The 18696-nt window shown below is 40.0% G+C and overlaps 1 protein-coding gene across 6 annotated transcripts in view; it reads left to right on the top strand.

Annotated features, from left to right (window-relative positions):
- The first annotated feature begins 4672 nt into the window (after positions 1-4672).
- Positions 4673-18696, top strand: part of Cfap20dc (CFAP20 domain containing) — a 241972-nt gene continuing 227948 nt past the window's right edge. For 4 of the 6 annotated variants that reach the window (XM_048421402.3, XM_085687943.2, XM_085687947.2 and 1 more), the window contains exons 1-4: positions 4673-4896; positions 6996-7085; positions 9194-9287; positions 17925-17997. In XM_048421402.3, coding sequence (XP_048277359.3) covers positions 4876-4896; positions 6996-7085; positions 9194-9287; positions 17925-17997 — 278 coding nt within the window. In that variant the 5' untranslated portion in view covers positions 4673-4875. Of the gene's footprint in view, positions 4897-6995; positions 7086-9193; positions 9288-17924; positions 17998-18696 lie in introns of those variants that run through there. The other 2 variants (XM_048421407.3, XM_085687948.2) reach the window with 2 other exon arrangements.

The raw sequence follows: 18696 nt of genomic DNA on the forward strand, positions 1-18696 counted from the left end.
ATTCATAAACTACTTTAAGAAAGTATTCATATTTTAACATTCAATACCTAGAATGCTGTTACCCTAAGAACCATCAGGTAGCAGCTAGACCTTGGAATTTCAAGTTTCTGCCTAAGTTTTGGAGTCATGGTCATCTTAAGTTAGGAAACAGTCTCCACGAATCTCCACAATCAGAAGCATTTGCACTAAAAACGGTACAAGTGTCAAAAAAACACATGACGTCATACCTTCTTGTTATTAATAGCCAAACAGATGCCTTGGGTGCCACTAAACTTTCTCAATAATAACTTATTGAAGACTACAAAATAGACATAGCTCAAACATTGTTTTACCATATCATCATAATTATAATTCATAAAGTCATTCGCAATGTGGAAAATCTTAATTTCAAGTATTAAACATTTCAATGTCATTATAAAATACAACAAATTCTGAAAATCAAACCAATGCTTTTATTTTCCTCATGACAAATAAATTATGAACCACAGCCAATATATAAACCATAACTAGATTGTGGTATATACATTATATTCTTGGTTCAAAAGAGTACTATTATTTATCAAATTGATAATCATAGACATCTAACTTAAATAACAACTTTGGCAAACAAAGACTCTGCCACCTTTAAAGGTGTTTCTAGTCTATTCTGTTTTAAAAATCATCCCATATCCTTTAATAATATTAATATACCACAAAATTACGTTCTTTGTAGAACAAAAATGAGCATTTTAAAGCTTGTAAAATGACAAATTCTTAATGTTGTCAAATTAAGTTAAGCAATTTAGTGCAATTACTAAATGTACTGACTTCTTAAAAGATTATCACAATTAAAGAAACCGTTTCACTATCTTTTATTAACACACATAAATAGCTTGTTTTAAGCCAAATTATTTGGGGAGTCTGACTTCTTTTCTCTCTCTCACAATTCTGGAGGTATAGTCAAATCCAAGATTTTGTACATAGCTAGCATTCATCTGAATTAAATAAGAGCAATTGCTATTATAAAATTGGATCTTGTCCAATCTCCATTTTAAGCTCATGTTCTTAAAGAACTATAAGTGATATTTTGCTTTATAGCCAGCCTCCAGTTTGTGTGTGTGTGTGTGTGTGTGTGTGTGTGTATGTGTGTGTGCGTGTGTGTGTAGGGTAGCCCTCATCATATGTCAAACTGATCTGAGTTTGGCAGCTTTCAGATTTGCCCATTTCCTGAATAGGCCTAACTCAAACTTGCAAATGAAAAACAACTATTAGGGTTTGTAATTTGCTAGGAGCTCAGAGGGCTAGAAGATGGGGTTTGGTCTTGCAGCAAATGATGCTACATTCTTGAAGACTTAACCTGAAGAAATGAGTAATGAAAAGCAAAACCACATAGATAATACCACTCATGTTTGGCTCTGTAACATTTTTTTTCATAAAAATTGAAGCTATTATTCCACAAAGTAGCTCACTGGGTATATGTGCTTGTCACCTGTGTTCAGTCCCTGAGGTCCATGTGGTTGGTTGAAGGAGAAATGACTTGTTCAGGTTGTCCTATGACCTCCATGCATGTGCATGTGTCCATATGTACACAAAACACGTACAAGCAAATAAGTAGTTAATTAGTTTGATTTTTAATTGAGGTTATTAATTTACCCTTAAGCAAGTAAACTCTTATCCACAAAGGCTTGCAGAGAATGGGAGCGTGTCAAAGATGAACATTAACAACAACAAAATACTCAATATGGTTGAAACGAAAGCAGGTCTGTGCACAGGTGGGATGCACCTGGAGGGGAAGGGGAGGGAGATTTTACAGAGCCAGGAAAGAATCTATATCATTAAAATCTAAGAAGCAGAAAACTTGTACGGTTGGATTCAGTTCTTTTTCTTTACTTTGTGTATACATACGTGTTTGTTATGTGTGGTATATGTATGAGTTCATATGGTGTGTGCACGTGTGTATGTGTGTGTGTGTGTGTGTGTGTGTGTGTGTGTAAGCCAGCAGTTGAATCAAGCATCTTTCTCCACCATTTTATTTTCTGACAGTGTGATCATTAAACCTGGAGCTTATCAACTCCACCAGACTGGCTGGCCAATGAGTTTCAGAAATTAACCTGTCTTTATTCCCTTTTTGTCCAGATCTGGGACTAAGGATTCACTGGCTTTTGCATGGGCACCAAGAGCTGAACTCGGGTTTTATAGCTTGCACAACAGATACTTGACTGACTGGACCTTCTTCCCAATGATAGTGTTTACATTTTATAAAGATATTCTGACAACACCACACAGGGTTCTCAGCAGAGAATTAATTAGGAGGGTGCTATCATATCTTAGGGGAGAGAAAATGAGGGTCAATCAGAGTAGAGACTAAGAAGTATTTAGATAAAATATCTACATGTTGGCTGGATATAGAGAGTAATTGTCATATACTATTACATAAAAGTTACCCCCCCCCAATTCAGCAATTTGCATGGATAAGAAGTGCTCTCTGATTCAGATTCAGTCAAATGGCTGCTGCCAATGCTGAATGAAGATGAATTATTAAAAAATGGGGGGGGGGCTCCGTGGCTGGATTTAGAGTCATCTGAGGGACAGACCTCTGGGCATATCTCTGGGGGTGTTTCCAGAGACGTTTGTTTAAGAAAGATGCATTCTGAACACATGTGGCACCATCGCAGGGGCTGGAACCAGACTAAATAAAATGGAGAAAGTGATCTCTGTGTTCTGACTGTGGGAGCAGTGTGACCCACCATCTCTGTTTCTGTCATTGTCCTTTCTTGCCACATGGGACTGGATCTTCTCAGACTGAGACACAAAAGAAAACTTACTTTTCTTAAGTTGCTTTTGTCCAGCATTTTGCCACAGTAGTGAAAAAAATAACTAATACAGGCTTTGCCTGTCATCTGGTGTCTTCTCGTTAGCTATGACAAAATGACGTGCAGAGGAAAGGAAGGGCAGTGTGACTAAGGAGACAGGATTGGTGAGCTGTAGTCAAGAAATGACAATCATCAAATGGATTCTCCCGGAGTATACCCTGTACTTACAACTTTTTTTTTCTAGCAATCAATTTTAATTAATGATTCTAAATATTTTCATTTGAAAGATGAAGGGAATGAACATGCCTAGCGGCTAAAATGGTACCCGAACTTTTTCTTGGTCAAGTTATCTTACAGAAGGTTAGTATCATTTGTGGGTCTAAGTTCTCAAACTAGGTGGGCACTTTGTAGAAACTGGGACTGGGTGGAGGTCCCAGGTGGATAAGGAGACGTCAGGCATCACATAAACACTGCCTCAGTATTATTCCCATAGGCAGAGGGCTCAGTGGAAAGGTTTGTGTTTGTGTGATACTCAGGCCCACGAACTCCACATGGGTTCCCTCCCCATCAACTAGCTAGATGGCCTTGAGCTGTGGAGAGAATCTGTCCCCACCAGAGATGGAAAGTATGAGATGGCCGTAGGTGGGGAAGACGGGCTCATCTGATATCCACACACTTGCAGGTGTCAAGTCCAGCAGTTCTGTCTGAATCCTTCTATTGAAATACAGGACAAGAACAGAGGCCATTTCTGGATCTAACACGGGCCGTTTTCAGGGAGAGGGAGCTGTAGTGTGCCCAGTGTATGTGCAGGCATGTCCACAATGACTGACATGTAGAGATGTGGAAGACTTCCTTCTGCCACAAGTCCAGGGTTCCTTCACATCTGAATTCACATTAAGGCCTTGGAGTGAGAAACACAGCAAATGAGTAAACAAGGCAGCCTTTATGGGGCTGATATTCTACCCGCATCTGTGCACACACTCACGAAAGGAGAAATGCAAGTTTCTTTCCCTCCCAGCACAGCAGTCCAGGCTCAAGTTCACAATTAGTCTGCCGTGTTAAGACTACAGCTCAGCAGATAGCTCACAGAACTTCAGGGGTGTTTGTTGATCTTACCAGCGCTGGCGGGCGGACTCACTGTGGTCGCCACGCGGGCCACTTCCGCCAGGACTGTACTTACAACTTCCGAAACTACCAGAGAACGATTTTTTCTCATTTCCAAGCCACTTTTGTGATAACTTGTTACATATCGACAGCAAACTAAAATCCTCTTCAAGTCCTGTTCCCTACCTGTGTTCACAGCATTCCGCCTAAGTTGTGATTGTTTTCTCATTCGTTTAATTACTGCCCATCTCACCCAATATGTAACCCCGGTACAGGCAGGACCTCTTCCACAGCCAGCCTCTCTGCATGGTATCTGGAGCCCTGAAGACAGCACCTACCGCAGCGTACATTTGAGAAAAGAAACCTTAGCCTTTGAAAGGGCTCAGTGATCTTGCTTAAACATCATCATTTCCAAGGGCCCTTCCCAAACTAATATTCTGTTATTTCTTAAAGAACCCAAGTATAGGAGTGTATGAACCAAAGAGCACTTGACCAAACGGCAGTTTATAAAACATAGAGCCGGTGTGAAGATACAAGATCTGAGGCAGAGCCTGCAGTAACCTTTTGCTTCTTTGACTGATGGGTTACTGCCTGCCACAAGTGGCGCCTTCCTCTGTTGCCTGGGCAACGCCTCAGCCTAGCGGGAGGTGAAGGACCCTGCAGGGCTCAGTGCGCAGGCGCCTCCGGGGAGCCAATGGGCGCGGCTGTCCAGCCCCGGAGCGGGCTGCGCGGTTTCCGCAGGTGCGGTCGTTTGTGTGCCCGGCGGCGGACGGTCACGTAGGTTACGCACGGCCGCTATTCCCCTGCCGCCGCGCCCCGAGCGGGGGCCGTGATGGCGCGGGTCGGCGCCCGGAGGAGCCGCTGACGGCGGGCGCGAGGCACCGAGGAGAGCCCGAGCCGGCGGGGCCCAGAGGCGGCCCTTCTCGCCCAGCTCCAGCCGGCCAAGTCTGTGCCCCCAAACCCCGGGCCCTCTGCGGGAATGTTCAAAAATGAGTACCAGGTAACCCAAAAGGCCTTCCTCCCCGGGGTGAGCTGGCTCGCCTTCTGGGTTGTGAAGCCTCCACTCCCTGGGTGAAAAATAATTAGTGGCTCCGGCATCTTGACCTTGAGCTGTTCGCGCTCCTTTCCCGCGCAGAGCTTTTTAGTACGGAATCAGTGGATCTGATTACAGAGCAGGTCATGACCCCCCACTCCAGGCATCCGGAATCGAAATTTGAGCACAGGACCCAGCAATCCTGAGATTTAAAAGCACCCGGTGGTTTCACTGTTGATCCCTGGTATCCTAGAAGCTCTATAGAAGAGTTAATGAATGGATTCCTTTAAAAGCAGGATTAAAGTAATCGCTTGGGGTGTGTGCTGTTTTCTTTTTCCTGTGATTCTCCAGCATTGGGGTACCTGAGGATCAGTCGGGGAGTCCTAACAACAACAACAACAAAAAACAAAAACAGTTTACTGACTCTTCTCCTAGATCCCGGGAATGAAAATGTAGGTGGGCTTATTCCGTGGTGTCCGTTTTAAAGCAATTCCCAAGCCAAGTCTGATTCAAGGATTACATTTGGAACACAGTTTCTCAGTGTTCCTCAGACACCTTACTCCATGGATGACATCCCTTCCTCAGCTCACTGATTGGCTTTCTGCCCCAGCTCTCCTGGCTTCATTTTGAAATTACCTGTCTATACAGCATCTTTATAGGAGTATTATTAGCGTGTTTAGTGCCCACCCCAACCCTCACCTTCAGGGTCCACCTCTTTGTGCCTTTATCCATTTGACCAAACACTACTTGTTCTTAAAGCACTGTGTGCTTTTCCTTTGTCCCGTTTTAGAAATTCATTTTTTGGATTAGAATAAACTTAGTTTAATCTCACTGCATGTAGATAAAGTATAATGTTATGAAATAACAGATGCCCACTGTGGTTAATTTGGAAAACACAGAAGAAGAAGTGGGGAAAAAAGATTTCCTGTTTCAGTAGGATTCAGGGATTTCTTTTAAAACCCAGCTGCCTCAAACTGAAAATTCTTTGCAAAATGTCCTGCCCTTAGAAGCAGTAGCATATACAATTTTACACATAATAAGAAAGAAGAAATTTTCAGCGTGTCAGAAGCAAAACCTATGCTTCAGAAAAAATGCTGGTAATTTGGTAATTTTTTTTTTACAAAAACTAAACGGGACTTTATAAAAATCAAACAGGTTTTCTCATGTGCTGTTTATAATTCAAATCATATTTAGTCTTCATCTCAGCTACCCAAATTTTGGAATAAATTCTTCCTTGGAGATAATAATTTGATTCCCCTATTTTTATGAGCAGAGTAAATGCGCATTTAGTAATAGCTTTAACATGCACAACTGTGAACGCTATGGTCTTGAGTTTACAGTAGGTAGCAATATTTCTATAGAAAAATATTCTTTTTATTCTTCCTCTGTGTCTCCAAATTTATTTGTTTAAAAGATATTGTAGAGATGTTCATAAAGAACCCCCTTTCCACATATACCCCAATCCTTCTTGGGTCATTTCTGAATGAGTCTAAGTTGCTCTTCCCCTTTATTGAATAAACTTCAATAGCACTATTAAGCCCTTGCTGCATGCCAAGTCTTGTCCTTGCTGATTTGGGTTTGCTAGCCTGTATGATCCAACAACTCACTTGACAGATGGAAAACTCAAGACATTAACTAACTCCCCAAATTCTGGAAATTAAAAAAAATGGTATTGGAGCCCCAATCAGTATGACTGCTAAGTTTGTATTCACACATGGTGGTGACAGATCGAGTTTAAGCCCTTTAGCCTGGTGTTTTCAGAAAGCTTTGCAGAACTGACCTGTCCCTGTCAAGTCAATGAGCCCCCATCTCTGATATTTCTTCGGCACAATTATGTTTATCATCTTTTAAAAAGTGAGTTCCTTAGTAACGGGGTGACCCAAATCACAATGGTTGTGGCTTATAGGCAGCCAAAGTATACAATAGGTACAATAACAGGGGTAATGTTTTCCCAGATTTGTTTAACTGACAGATGGCTGGAATACTGGTTTTAGACTCTGCGGTAGATACAATTTCTCCCATAGCATTGTATTTCACTCTGAATTTCTTTCCTTTTTATTTTCTAGGGAGGTGCATTTGTTGAAATCTTTAGTGCCCAGGGGAAAAATCCTGGAGCAAAATGGAAGATCTTAGGCAGTCCATCTGTGATTTGGAAAGTAAGTGTTAGAAGTTAAGTGTCAAATCCTGGGAAGGTTATAGAAAAAAGGGGCTCGATCAGACTTCAGAACTGATATTTTGTTCCTTCACCCTCAAAGGCTTTGTGTTGTTGGCTTCAGCCCCCACCCCCTCCAGACAATACTCCTTAGCTGGTTAAGACTGCCAGGTGGTGTATAACTACTATGTATGCCCTGAGTCCTGCCTTCTCATTTTTGATGACTTTGATATCAGAGAACATCTCTCTAAGCCCTGGGCCACTGAGTTTCTTGATTTCATCCTCTTTAACGGCATCTTCCCAGGCTGCTGCAGCCTTACCGTCACTCTCAGACCCTTGCCCTCATCACCACAGAGAACAGGACCTCTGAAATTACCAAGTGAGAAGCAGCAGTCTTTTGCTGACCTCAGTCTTCGATGCTTAAGGTCACTTGCTCAGTTCCTCCCACTGTGTTTGTTCTTCGGACTGGTTGGGATCTTCAGGCCACAGACTCTTCTCTTTCCCCGTTATGTTTAGTTTATTTTCTTTCTCTGAGTTCTCATCTCTTTCCAGGGCAGAAACTAAAGTATCTTTTCAGTCACCGTCCAGTAAGGACATCGAATTCCTTTGCTCTTTAGCCTATGGTGATGCTTGCGCAGCCAGCTCTTGTTGGACCTCTAGTCTTTCCTTGGCCTATACTTGGGCCCCTCAGTACTTTCGGAGAAAATACCTACAATTCTCAGATCGATGACATTATAAATCCAACCCCAACAATCCAGAAAATCATCCTGTTCTTGTCAGTATCCAAAATGATCCTTTCTTGTTATCATCAGTTTCCAACCACCAAACTTCCTACACTCATCCTCAGCCCACACCTAGGGCATGCCCTCCTCACTCACCAAAATCTGACACCCCAACTTCCCAGGGAAACCAGGAGCCATCGGGCAGAAACCAGTTCCATGCTACCATACCTAAAAAACCTGTATCCATTTATATCTCTTTTCTCTCCTGGAGAAGCAAGAGGTGATTGCCTTCAGGAGAAGAATAAGAATACTTATGAATGAAGCTCAAAACTACTATTGAGTGCTTAATATTTGTTCAGCATAATATTAGACACACTACATACTGTTATGTAATGTGAACAGCTTGGTGAGAGAGATAGCTACATGCCCCTCTGATAGGTTAGAACATTAAGGCGTGGAAAACAAGGATATATAAGTGCTTTGTGTTGAAGGGTTGGGTAGGCCTGATATGTGTATATATAAATAACATAAATAATATACTTGGTACTTGTATGTTCATCACAAATACATAGGAAATGCTATTACATTGCACATTACATGGAATTACTTGTTACAAAAGTCTTATTTATTAAACAGGGATTTGTTTTAATTTTATGTTTTTATATGTGTCGTCTGCATGAGCCCATGAATGCAAGAGGACAGCCTTTGGTGCCCTGGGGTGGAGCCATGGATGGTTGGGAGCTGTCCAGCATGGGTGTGAAGAACTGAACTTGAATCCTCTAGAAGAGCAATCAGTGCTCCTAACTGCGTAGCCATCTCCTCAGCCCCTGAACTTACTAGATAACTGTAATTGTTACATTTAATTCATATTGATTTTAAATATATAGAGAATTTTCAAAATCACAGCAGATACAAAATAATACACAATTAATTCCATTTGAGCTGTGGCCTGAAAGCAAAGACCTTCTATGGATTCAGCAGAAGTTGGATGCTTTCTTCTGCTGCGCAGGGAGTGGTAATCAGCCGTGCACTTAGATGGGGATGCAGACAGGCAGCAAGAAGCAACTCTACCCGCAACCAGTTAGTGGCTTTGGAATCCCTGAAGTTAGAGAACTTTTTTTGTTTTGTTTTGTTTTCATTTGGAGGAAACATGTTTTCATATAATAAGAAACTAGCTATGTGGCTAGTGTGGTTTTGTGTTCCATTCCCAGCAAGTGTCGGGATAAAAGCATCATCAGGGTTTGGATCTACTTTTAAGTCTTTTGAAGAAAATAAAAATATAAAAAAAAAGAAAGCCTTTTTTTTTTCCTGGAAATTTGCAGTTCCAGTGTTATAAAAGAAACCAAACAAGATGTGCTTCAATTACTGCTGTTTTCATTTTGTTCCACAGGAGTTTGATAAAGAAGTTAAAAGTTTTGTGTTTATCCTGGAAGGCAGCAGCCAAACCAACAGAATTCAGTTACCAAAGGAGAATAAGCAAATCCGTGAGTAAGATTTCTAATACTGAAATTCAGTGTTTGGGAGAATTGTGTCTTATATCTGAGAAGCAAGCACCTTAGTAGGACTTCTGTGGCTTCTGCTGGTGTGAAATCATCTGATATTTTTAATATAGAAATCTAAAGTGTCATGCACTTTGGAAAAATATCCTCCCTCTCTATCTTCTTTAAATTTAGAACTATTTTAAGTCCTAGATGATTATTTTAGTAACCACTGATTAAGACAGTATTTGTTGAGCACTAACTCTGTATGACGGATTTGGCACAGTGCTTCTTTACAGATGAGCAAAAAACATTGGGTTTTTATTAGAAAATTGGGTGGTTAGGGCAAAGTTTTGACACAAACTTAAAAATCATAAATTACAATAGCTTCATTTTTTAAACAACAAAAATAGTAAAAAACATTATACAAGATATTATTAGGAACAATGATTGATAAACCTTTAGGAATGTTAATATCTAATAAATATATATATATTATTTAGCAGACAGCTGCAGAAGTGATTCCAGTGTGAAAATTAGCAATATTTTACAGCAGACAGGACCTTAGAAGGTGACTTAAGAACGTGGTCAGGAAGAGCAGTTGTTGACTGAAATGAGGTTGGAATTTAAGGCTCTGTCTCCAGATTAAGCTTTCAATAAAGTGATTAATTTGGGCACTGTATAAATGTAATCAGATTTTCCACTGACTATGCCTTATGGTTAAAACTAGATTTCTGATATTTTGTAGAAATAAATAGGCAGTTCCTTTTTCTACTTGTAATTTGCTTTGTCTTCATTCACTAAGAATATTTATGGGTGGGTTGCAGATAAAGCTAAGAGATAGAGAATTACCTGGCAGGGACTGGGTTCAATTCCTAGCAACATAAATAAAACGTACTAAAAAGAACGTGTATTGAGTACCTTCTATGTGCCGGGCACTGTGGAAAGACCTGCTATTGATACCTGATTTCTAATTTTAATTTCCTTTGTAAACTGTACAGATTCTAGATTTTATGTACCATTTCAAGCACTATGTAGCATTTTAAATTTTAGATATGAATTAGACCATGCAAATTAGGGATGGAAGATGAGTTAATGTAAAGTGTTTTGTCAGTGTTTCTTTATAAACTAAGAAATCAACCTTGAAAGAGAATCGATAATTATTGTTAATTTTTTAAAGTTAGTTTGCTGCCCCAAGGAAGTTTGGCTCCCTCATAGTTCCTAGTTAGGTATGTAATTGATTGCAGGATGTTTTCCTGTTTTTGTTTTTCACTTTCATATACATTTGTATTTGTAAATAAAGAGAACTAAAGGAAGTCAGGGAAGCATATCTGAAATTGCAGTTTTTTCTTTTGTTCATTTGTTTTGGGATATTGACTGTGAAACAGATACATTCCAGGGATGCGGCTGTTAGAAGCTGGTCAGTTGTTTTGCCCTTATTGTTTGGCTTGTAACGACAATCTGGCTGCCGTTTTGTGCCCTCTGCGTCTATACCCATGGCATGATACTGATGAAATCAGTCGGTTCTGGCAGCCTTAGCCTGCTCCTTTGCCTCTGAGAAAGATCCCTCTTTCACCAAAGTGACTAAATACAAGCTCCCCTTCCCCTCTTCTCTACTTTTATTTAGGTTTTTTGTTTTTTTTTTTTCTTACTTTCCTCGAAACTGGGCTTAATGTGTTATAATTACCTCTTTAAATGTAACAATGATGACTTTTAATTAGAAGAAGCAGAAGAATCTTCTAATGTGTTTCTTACACAATGCCCTGCAATTAAAAATTAATCTGGCTTTCCCGTAGCATGGGCAGCAGTGTAACAAATGAAACAGTTTGTGTGGTCTCCCTGGCACTAATGCCTTTCAGATGAGCTCTTTGGATGTTTTGATAATGAAGAATGTACTTATTTCTACTTGTATAAGATGACCTTCTGTGTGAGGTTGGTATGGTTAAACTGAAATTAAAAAACATGCCTTGAATAGAGAAGTGGCTTTCAATTAACATCTAAATTAAGTTCAATTATCATTATGTATTCCTATTTTAAGAGTTAATATATACTTTATGCAAACTTGACATTCGATAGTTCATTTTTATTTCTGACTATATTAGATACTTATAAAGAAAGTTTTCTCTTGAAATTATCTATGTTTGGCTGCTCCTAAATAATTATCTTTCTGAATTAAATTGTACTCAATGAGTCCTAAATAAATACATTGGTTGTGTTTTTAATTTGTTATTACATTTATTTATTATTGTTGAGTGTATGCATGCACCGTAGTGTGCATGGGGGTCAGAAGAAACGTGAGTTCTGGAAATGAACTCAAGACAACTTGGCAAGCAAATGCACTTACCTGCTGAGCCATGCCCATGGCCCTGTGGTTTTTGTTGTTGTTTCTTTATATAATAAAAGAAATCGACCTTGAAAGAGAGTAATTATTGTTAAAAATTTTTCAATTAATTTGCTGCCAGAAGTAAACTTCCTCATAACTAATAAGTTTTCTGTAACATGATAATAGGAGTCTCCGCTGGCTCAATAAGCCAGATCAAGTGAATTGAAAAAAGTAAAAGAACAGATTTGTTTGGGCAAAGCAGCTCCCGGTTGAGCCCTCCAGCCCCAAATTGGGCCAGAGTGGGCAGGAGAAGTGACGTGCTCAAGCTAAAGCATGGAGCTAATATACCCTTATGTGAGGGGTGATGGTATGGTCACCACACGCTGGGTTTGTGCCCAGGTATGGTCAAAAACTGACTGCTTTAGTATGGGGTCTTGGACTACTGCCAACTTCAGGAGAGGAGCTGCCGCAACTGCGAATAATGTGGAAATGAACTTTTTGGTATCTTTTCTTTGTTGGAGATTCTCCGAGAGGTTGGGGTTTGGGGGGGAGAGGAGTGTGGCTTTCTGGATCAAGCAGGAGTGAGCTGGAGGCTCCAGTCAAACAATAACTTTCTTATAGTTCCCAGATGGTGCATAAAGCCTAGAATCTGTACAGTTTACAAAGGATATTAAAATTAGAAATCAGGTCTTCCCACAGTCTGGTGCATGGAAGACACTCAATATACATTATTTTTAGTATATTTTATTTATGTTGCTAGGAATTGAACCCAGGCCTGTGAGCCTGCTCGGTAAATAACAGCAGCGTCTAGTGCTGGAGCATGTGTGCTTCTCCAGGGTGTCAGTCATCTTTGTAACCCCTAACTCGGTGATGGCATTCAGTTGATGTTTAGATAATTTTGTTAAATTTGTCACATGAGGAACTTCGACAATTCTGTTTCTAATCTCTAATTGTAACCATCTGCCCTTGATAATGACACTTTAGTGTGTCATTCACCAGTTAGATAAATGTCTGGCACCCTTCAGCTTGGACGGTGTTGTATGGAGTTGCCCGTGTGAGAAGCGTCACTGTCATCCATAAATATCCAGCAGGGACTTTCTGTTACAGAGTCACAGTGAAAGCAACTGGTTTCCCTGCTGCATCCTCTGAATCAGAGAGTGTGTGTCCGGCCATCAGCATCCTCAAAGCCCGAGTCCAGCTGCAGTAAAAGATGAGGATGTCTTCTTGTCCTCCCCAGGTCTCCTGCTGCTGTGCTGTTTTTAAATGATGTCTTGCTCTGTTTAAAATCCTTAAGTGTCTTTGATCTCACCATTCTTTCTTTTTTAAGTTTTTTTTTAATTGATTTTATTGAGTTATACTTTTTTTTTCTGCTCCTCTCCCTTTCCCCACCCCTTCAGCCCTCTCCCATGGTCCCCATGCTCCAATTTTACTCAGGAGATTTTGTCTTTTTCTACTTCCCATGTAGATTAGATCCATGTATGTCTCTCTTAGGGTCCTCATTGTTCGCTAGGTTCTCTAGGATTGTGGTTTGTAAGCTGGTTTTCTTTGCTTCATGTCTAAAAGCCACTTATGAGTGAGTGCATGTAATGTTTGTCTTTCTGGGTCTGGGTTACCTCACTCAGTATGATGTTTTCTAGATTCATCCATTTGCCTGAAAATCTCAAAATGTCATTATTTTTTTCTGCTGTATAGTGCTCCATTGTGTAAATGTACCACATTATCCTTATCCATTCTTTGGTCAAGGGGCATTCAGGTTTTCAAGGTTCTGACTATGACAAACAATGCTGCTATGAACATAGTTGAGCACATGTCCTTGTGATACGATTGAGCATCCTTTGAGTATATACCCAAAAGTGGTATTTCTGGGTCTTGAGGAAGGTTGTTTCCCAATTTTTCTGAGAAATCGCCTTTCTGATATCCAAAGGGGTTGTACCAGCTTGCACACCCACCAGCAATGCCCAAGTGTTCCCTTTATCCCACATCCTCTCCAACATTAGTTGTCATCAGTGTTTGTGATCTTGGCCGTTCTTTCTATTAAAGTGCTCTTATCAGAATGAGTAAGTCTTCTGTCTTCTTGTATCAATGGGGTCCTCAGCTCTCATCTTCACCTCTGGGAGCATCTGAGAGAGCCAGTGCCTGCTTAATACACTTCTTTCACTAATCTTTTTGGAGATCTCAAACCTCCCTTTTTCATCCTACTGCATATCAGGTTGTTGTCAGATTCCTTTTGTTTTTCCTCTTCTGCTGCCACCTGAGTGCTGCAGGGACCCTGGTCTTTATGGTTAGCCCTACAGCTGCATGCTCTCCCTGGTGATCACCTTTTGGACCGTGGATTTTTAATGCCATTTCTGTCTTCAGCCTTGCACATCAGGTATTTAGTAGTCTTTTCTCCTGAACCACCCATATGTAGTGTATGTAAAAGTCAGCTCCTGGCCAAGGCTGCTTGGGATCCCTAACCCCTCACCTTTAATGAGAAAAAAATTCTTCATTAAAATCAGCTTCTGTTTTCCTTTATTCTGAGTTCATTAAAAAGGTATCAGTGGCACTGGGAAAATGATTGAGAGTTTGCCCCCTTCTTACCCTTCGGTTCTGCTCACCCCACTCTCTCGGGCCAGGGTTACTCCAGTTACTTTCTGTCGGGCCTCCCTATAGTCTGTTGTCAAATTAGCAGCCATATTTGGAGTCTTCAGTTATAAGTGACTTGTGAAGCATATTATCTTCTGAAGAGTGTCCTGTTTCTTAAAGGGAAAATAATTTCTCTCTGGGAATATAACTGTCTGGTTCCTTGTTAACTCTCTGGCTTTCTCTCTCATTACTCTTCCTCTGGCCTGTGTTTTACTCATTCAAGGCCGTTGCTGTTTTGAAACCCAGCATGCTTTCCTCTTCTCTAGCCTTTGCTAAGATGCCACCTTTGAATGAGGCCTACCTGGCATGTACTTAAGTTACACTGGTGCTTCATATTGTTCCCATTTTTCAGTCCCTTGACCTGTACTGTGAAAGCACTGAATATGTGTGTAATTGTCATTTTACTGTTTTTCCAGCGATTTCAGAAAGCTGATTTCACTGATAGAAACTGTTCATTTTGTTCTGTTCACCTGATGTACAGTCAACTTCATCTGCCTTGAACAAGTGCATAAATGAGGGGCTTTCCACTGATTTTAGAGTGGCCCCTGTCTTTCACATGGCCTTCTAGGCTCCATGTCACTAGGTTTCCAATCTGTTCTTCTCCCTCTTCAGTGTCTTATACCAACCGGCTGATCATTTTAAGGTTCATTTGTACTGTTATGCCCTTCCCCATGGACATCCTTCATCCAATATAAGATGGAGTAATCCACCTATACTCTGTTCCCCTCTCCTATACCTCTACCGCTCTCCTGGTAGAATCCTGCTTATTCCCCGAGCTCAGTTCCTGCATTATTTCTTCAGGTCTGCCTTTATTGATCATCTCCTGCCCCTCAAACACCTGCAGTTAAATGTTCTCATAGAACTTTGACCTTCTCTTTTGTGAGACCATACTGCACATTCCAAGAGGGCATAGATTATGATGGTCTTACTTATACACACACAAAAAAAATCTCTTCAAGTCTTGTGCACAGAATTGATTAATAATCTTTGTTAAGTTATAAGGCTAATTCATCCAAATAATTCTTGGAGGTACAGACGGAAATTATTAGCCCAGTTTTCAATGCAAAAAAGAAATTAAGGATATGCTAACGCTGTGAGTGAAGACTTGAAGTAAGTTCATTCTGAGCTTTCTGGGCAGTGAGGAGGAATGATTGTCTATGGCCTCATCCCACTTCCTGGATGATGAAATCCTTGTAAAATGTCCATGAGGTATGCAGTCTGTCCTTTGCTCTAATGAAACAGCTCTAAAACCACTGGTTAAAAATAATGGTATTTTACAAGTTGAGCATGTTTATAAATATTTAAAGGAAAAAGAAATTGGGGCTTTGCTCCTTTAACAAGAAATTTCGATATATTTTATGTACTTGATGGCCATTTTTTAAACTAATGAGGCCTATATTCAGTACTAACTTAGAGTACTTTGAATACAATGCAGATAAGAAGAGTCAGTTAAATTCCCTAGGCCAGGGAAACATACTACATGGAGCTTATTCAGCATTACTGCCCTACAGAATCAGCTTGTAACATGCTATAAAGCACTCTTAGCTTGGCCAGATCCTCACCCATTTTGGAAAGTAGGGCCTTGGTGTGTGAGACTGTTAAATGACAGAGTCCTTTTTGGTTTGGGTTTTGGTTTGTTTGAGGAAAAAGCTCTTTCCTTTCTAAAAATGGTCTTTTATATGCACCTCTTTGTGCTTGAAGGAAATAATTCTGATTCAGTGATAGTCGCGGCAAAGATCAGGGACCTTTTAAAGGATGGGTTTCTCTTGATCTGGTGTTCTCCGTCGCTATTTACAGCTGAGGCCACTGTGGAAATGGTAGCACTCTCACTATAGGACCAACAATGCAAGAGACGAGAGGCTGCCTGATGGTGGCTTATCTGAGGTGGCCTCATTCTGCTATTTCACTTTGCTTTTGTGGGTCAGTCTCTGGTTGCTACACTGGATCTCTGTAAATGTGGTGGAACTCATTCCTTGAAAATTTTCAAGGGTAGAGCCTTTCCTTTCCCATTCCTGTTTTGCTTAATTTAGGATTTCTTCCTGAACAGATTTATAAGCTTGATAATTTAAAGGAGATTGCCCTTGTATATTTGATAAAAACATTTGTAAGCATTAATAAACATGTTTGTCCAAATATATTTATTTATAGAAAAGTTTGCTATAAAACATAGAAATGGCTTATATTTCTCAGGAATATTGTAAAACTGCTTACTTTAAAAATCACAAACCAGAAAATAAAAAACCAAAAGTTATTGTGAGATTAAAACATTTAAATTTATTAAGTTTATTACTAGAATAAGTAAAATATATCATTACCTCAATCAGTTGCTTTCCTTGGAGTCTATCTCTGTGTATATATGTATGGTGTGGTATGATGTGTGGTGTGGTATGGTGTAGTGTTGTGTGGTGGTGGTGGTGGTGGTGGTGTGTGTGTGTGTACTGGGAATTCTGCACACTAGGGAAGCATTCTGCACACTAGGGAAGCATTCTAGCCATAGCTTAGGTGTGCTCTGAACTTGAGGATGAACCTTGAACTCCTAATCTTCCTACCTCCACTTTCTAAGTGCAGGATTGTAGGGAACCACTGTCAGACCTGTTTGTTTGTACTTTTGGATTTAAAGGAGAAGGTCATAGACAAAGTTATGACATCTTTATTTCATACACAATGCAGAAAAATGTTCCTAACGTGCATATTTTTGGAGGTGTGATCCTTGTGAGTTTTTGTTGCTGTTCTTTATTTTATCAAGGATTGAACCCCAAAATCTCCTATATATGCCTTGCTTGGATTGTTCTTCTACAATGCACCTATCCCAATGCCCCAGGAGAGGGGATACTAACACATCTGTTAAAGGCATCATAAATTGAGACATCAATCAAAAGTTCAAAACTTTAGAGGGAATAACTTAAGTGATGGATGTGGAGAAACAGTTTGTTTAAAGCAGGCGCAGAGTACAGCTATCAAAAGTGCCATGTGGTTTGGTTTTCCTCAGTATTTTATCCTTATGCGACCAGTGATAGGGAATAAAAGCTATCATTTCTTAGTGAGAATTAGTTAAGAGCATGCTAACAAAGGGATTGTAAATGAAATTATGTTCCTCCAGCCTGCTAAGTGTGGACACTGTTAAGATCGCATGACCAAGCTCTGCTTCATTGAGCCTTCGGTGGAATTTGTCATAATTAGAGTTGCTTTTCTTGAGCTGATCTTCTTTACTGAATTGTTTAGTAAGACTATAAAACCTGTCAGAGAATGAGAATAATTGCCACATGTGTTTGTGAGCACCCTGATAGGAATGCATAGTTTAGTTCTCTCTCTCTCTCTCTCTCTCTCTCTCTCTCTCTCTCTCTCTCTGTGTGTGTGTGTGTGTGTGTGTGTGTGTGTGTGTGTGTGTGGAGTGCAGTTCCATGCTTACAGTCTCTTATGGCATAACCAAAGAGTGAATAAGATCCTTTTTCTGATTTTCATAAAGATGTCACCAGTGCCACAGACGGGCTTTAAAACGCAGCATCGGCTGACATTTGATCCCTCTGTCTTCAGTGTCTCCACCTCTATAATCAGGTTATACATCATGGATAGCGCTGCCCGTGTCTTTCTGCTGCTCGAGTGCTGGGCTGCAGGTTGCAAGGGCGCTGTGTTTGTTTGTGTGCACATATAAGGGGCCTGAACGTTTCATCTTATGTTTTTTTCTCTTGTTCTAGTTGGACTGATCCAGAGGTTTCTTGTACTTCAGATTTACATACCCCTGGGACAGGACTTCTCCACTGAATTACTGTAAGATATATAGAACTTCTGAATGTTTTATGTGCGTTGGACATTTGATCAATTGCAGCAGTGCTAACAGTCATTAATTGCAAGTGGCAAATTTTTCTTTTGCATTAAACAGTAGTGACTTATCAGGTTGACTTGAAGTAATTAAAGTAACTAGTATTTCTTGGATATAGCTGCACTCTGGAATTTCCTGGGAGAAAGAAAATAGGTTTCATCTGTTTGAGAAGGTGCTGTAGATTATGATTTTACATTTTTCCTGTTTCTTTTCAGAACTACGTTGGCTTAAAATTGACTAAAAGACATATTAACACTACTATAGTTTTGATATATTGGTTCCTTTTGTGTATGTAAAGATAGCATGCAGTATGTTTATTTTCAGTGGCCTTACATGATTGTTTAGCAAAAGTTAAATTACTTTTATTCAGTAACATTTACAGTGTTATGTAAAATACCACCAGTAATAAAAACAACATTTAATTTGTTGTTTCATACAAAATACATACAAAAATGTATTTTCTAAGATTTCATTTCTAAATTTCTGTATTGTAAATAAGCCATTGCATGGTTATTTTTGCTTGTTTGGTTTTTAATTCAAAGCTGTATGTGGTTCAGGCTTCGACATTTGTCTTCAATCCTGGACAAACGTGAGTTGGTGGTAAAGACAGACGTGTTCCAGCTTTGTCAGCGTTCAGAGAGAGCACT

The sequence above is a fragment of the Myodes glareolus genome, chromosome 5, assembly GCF_982192425.1.
Source record: "Myodes glareolus chromosome 5, mMyoGla1.1, whole genome shotgun sequence".
NCBI lineage: Eukaryota > Metazoa > Chordata > Mammalia > Rodentia > Cricetidae > Myodes > Myodes glareolus.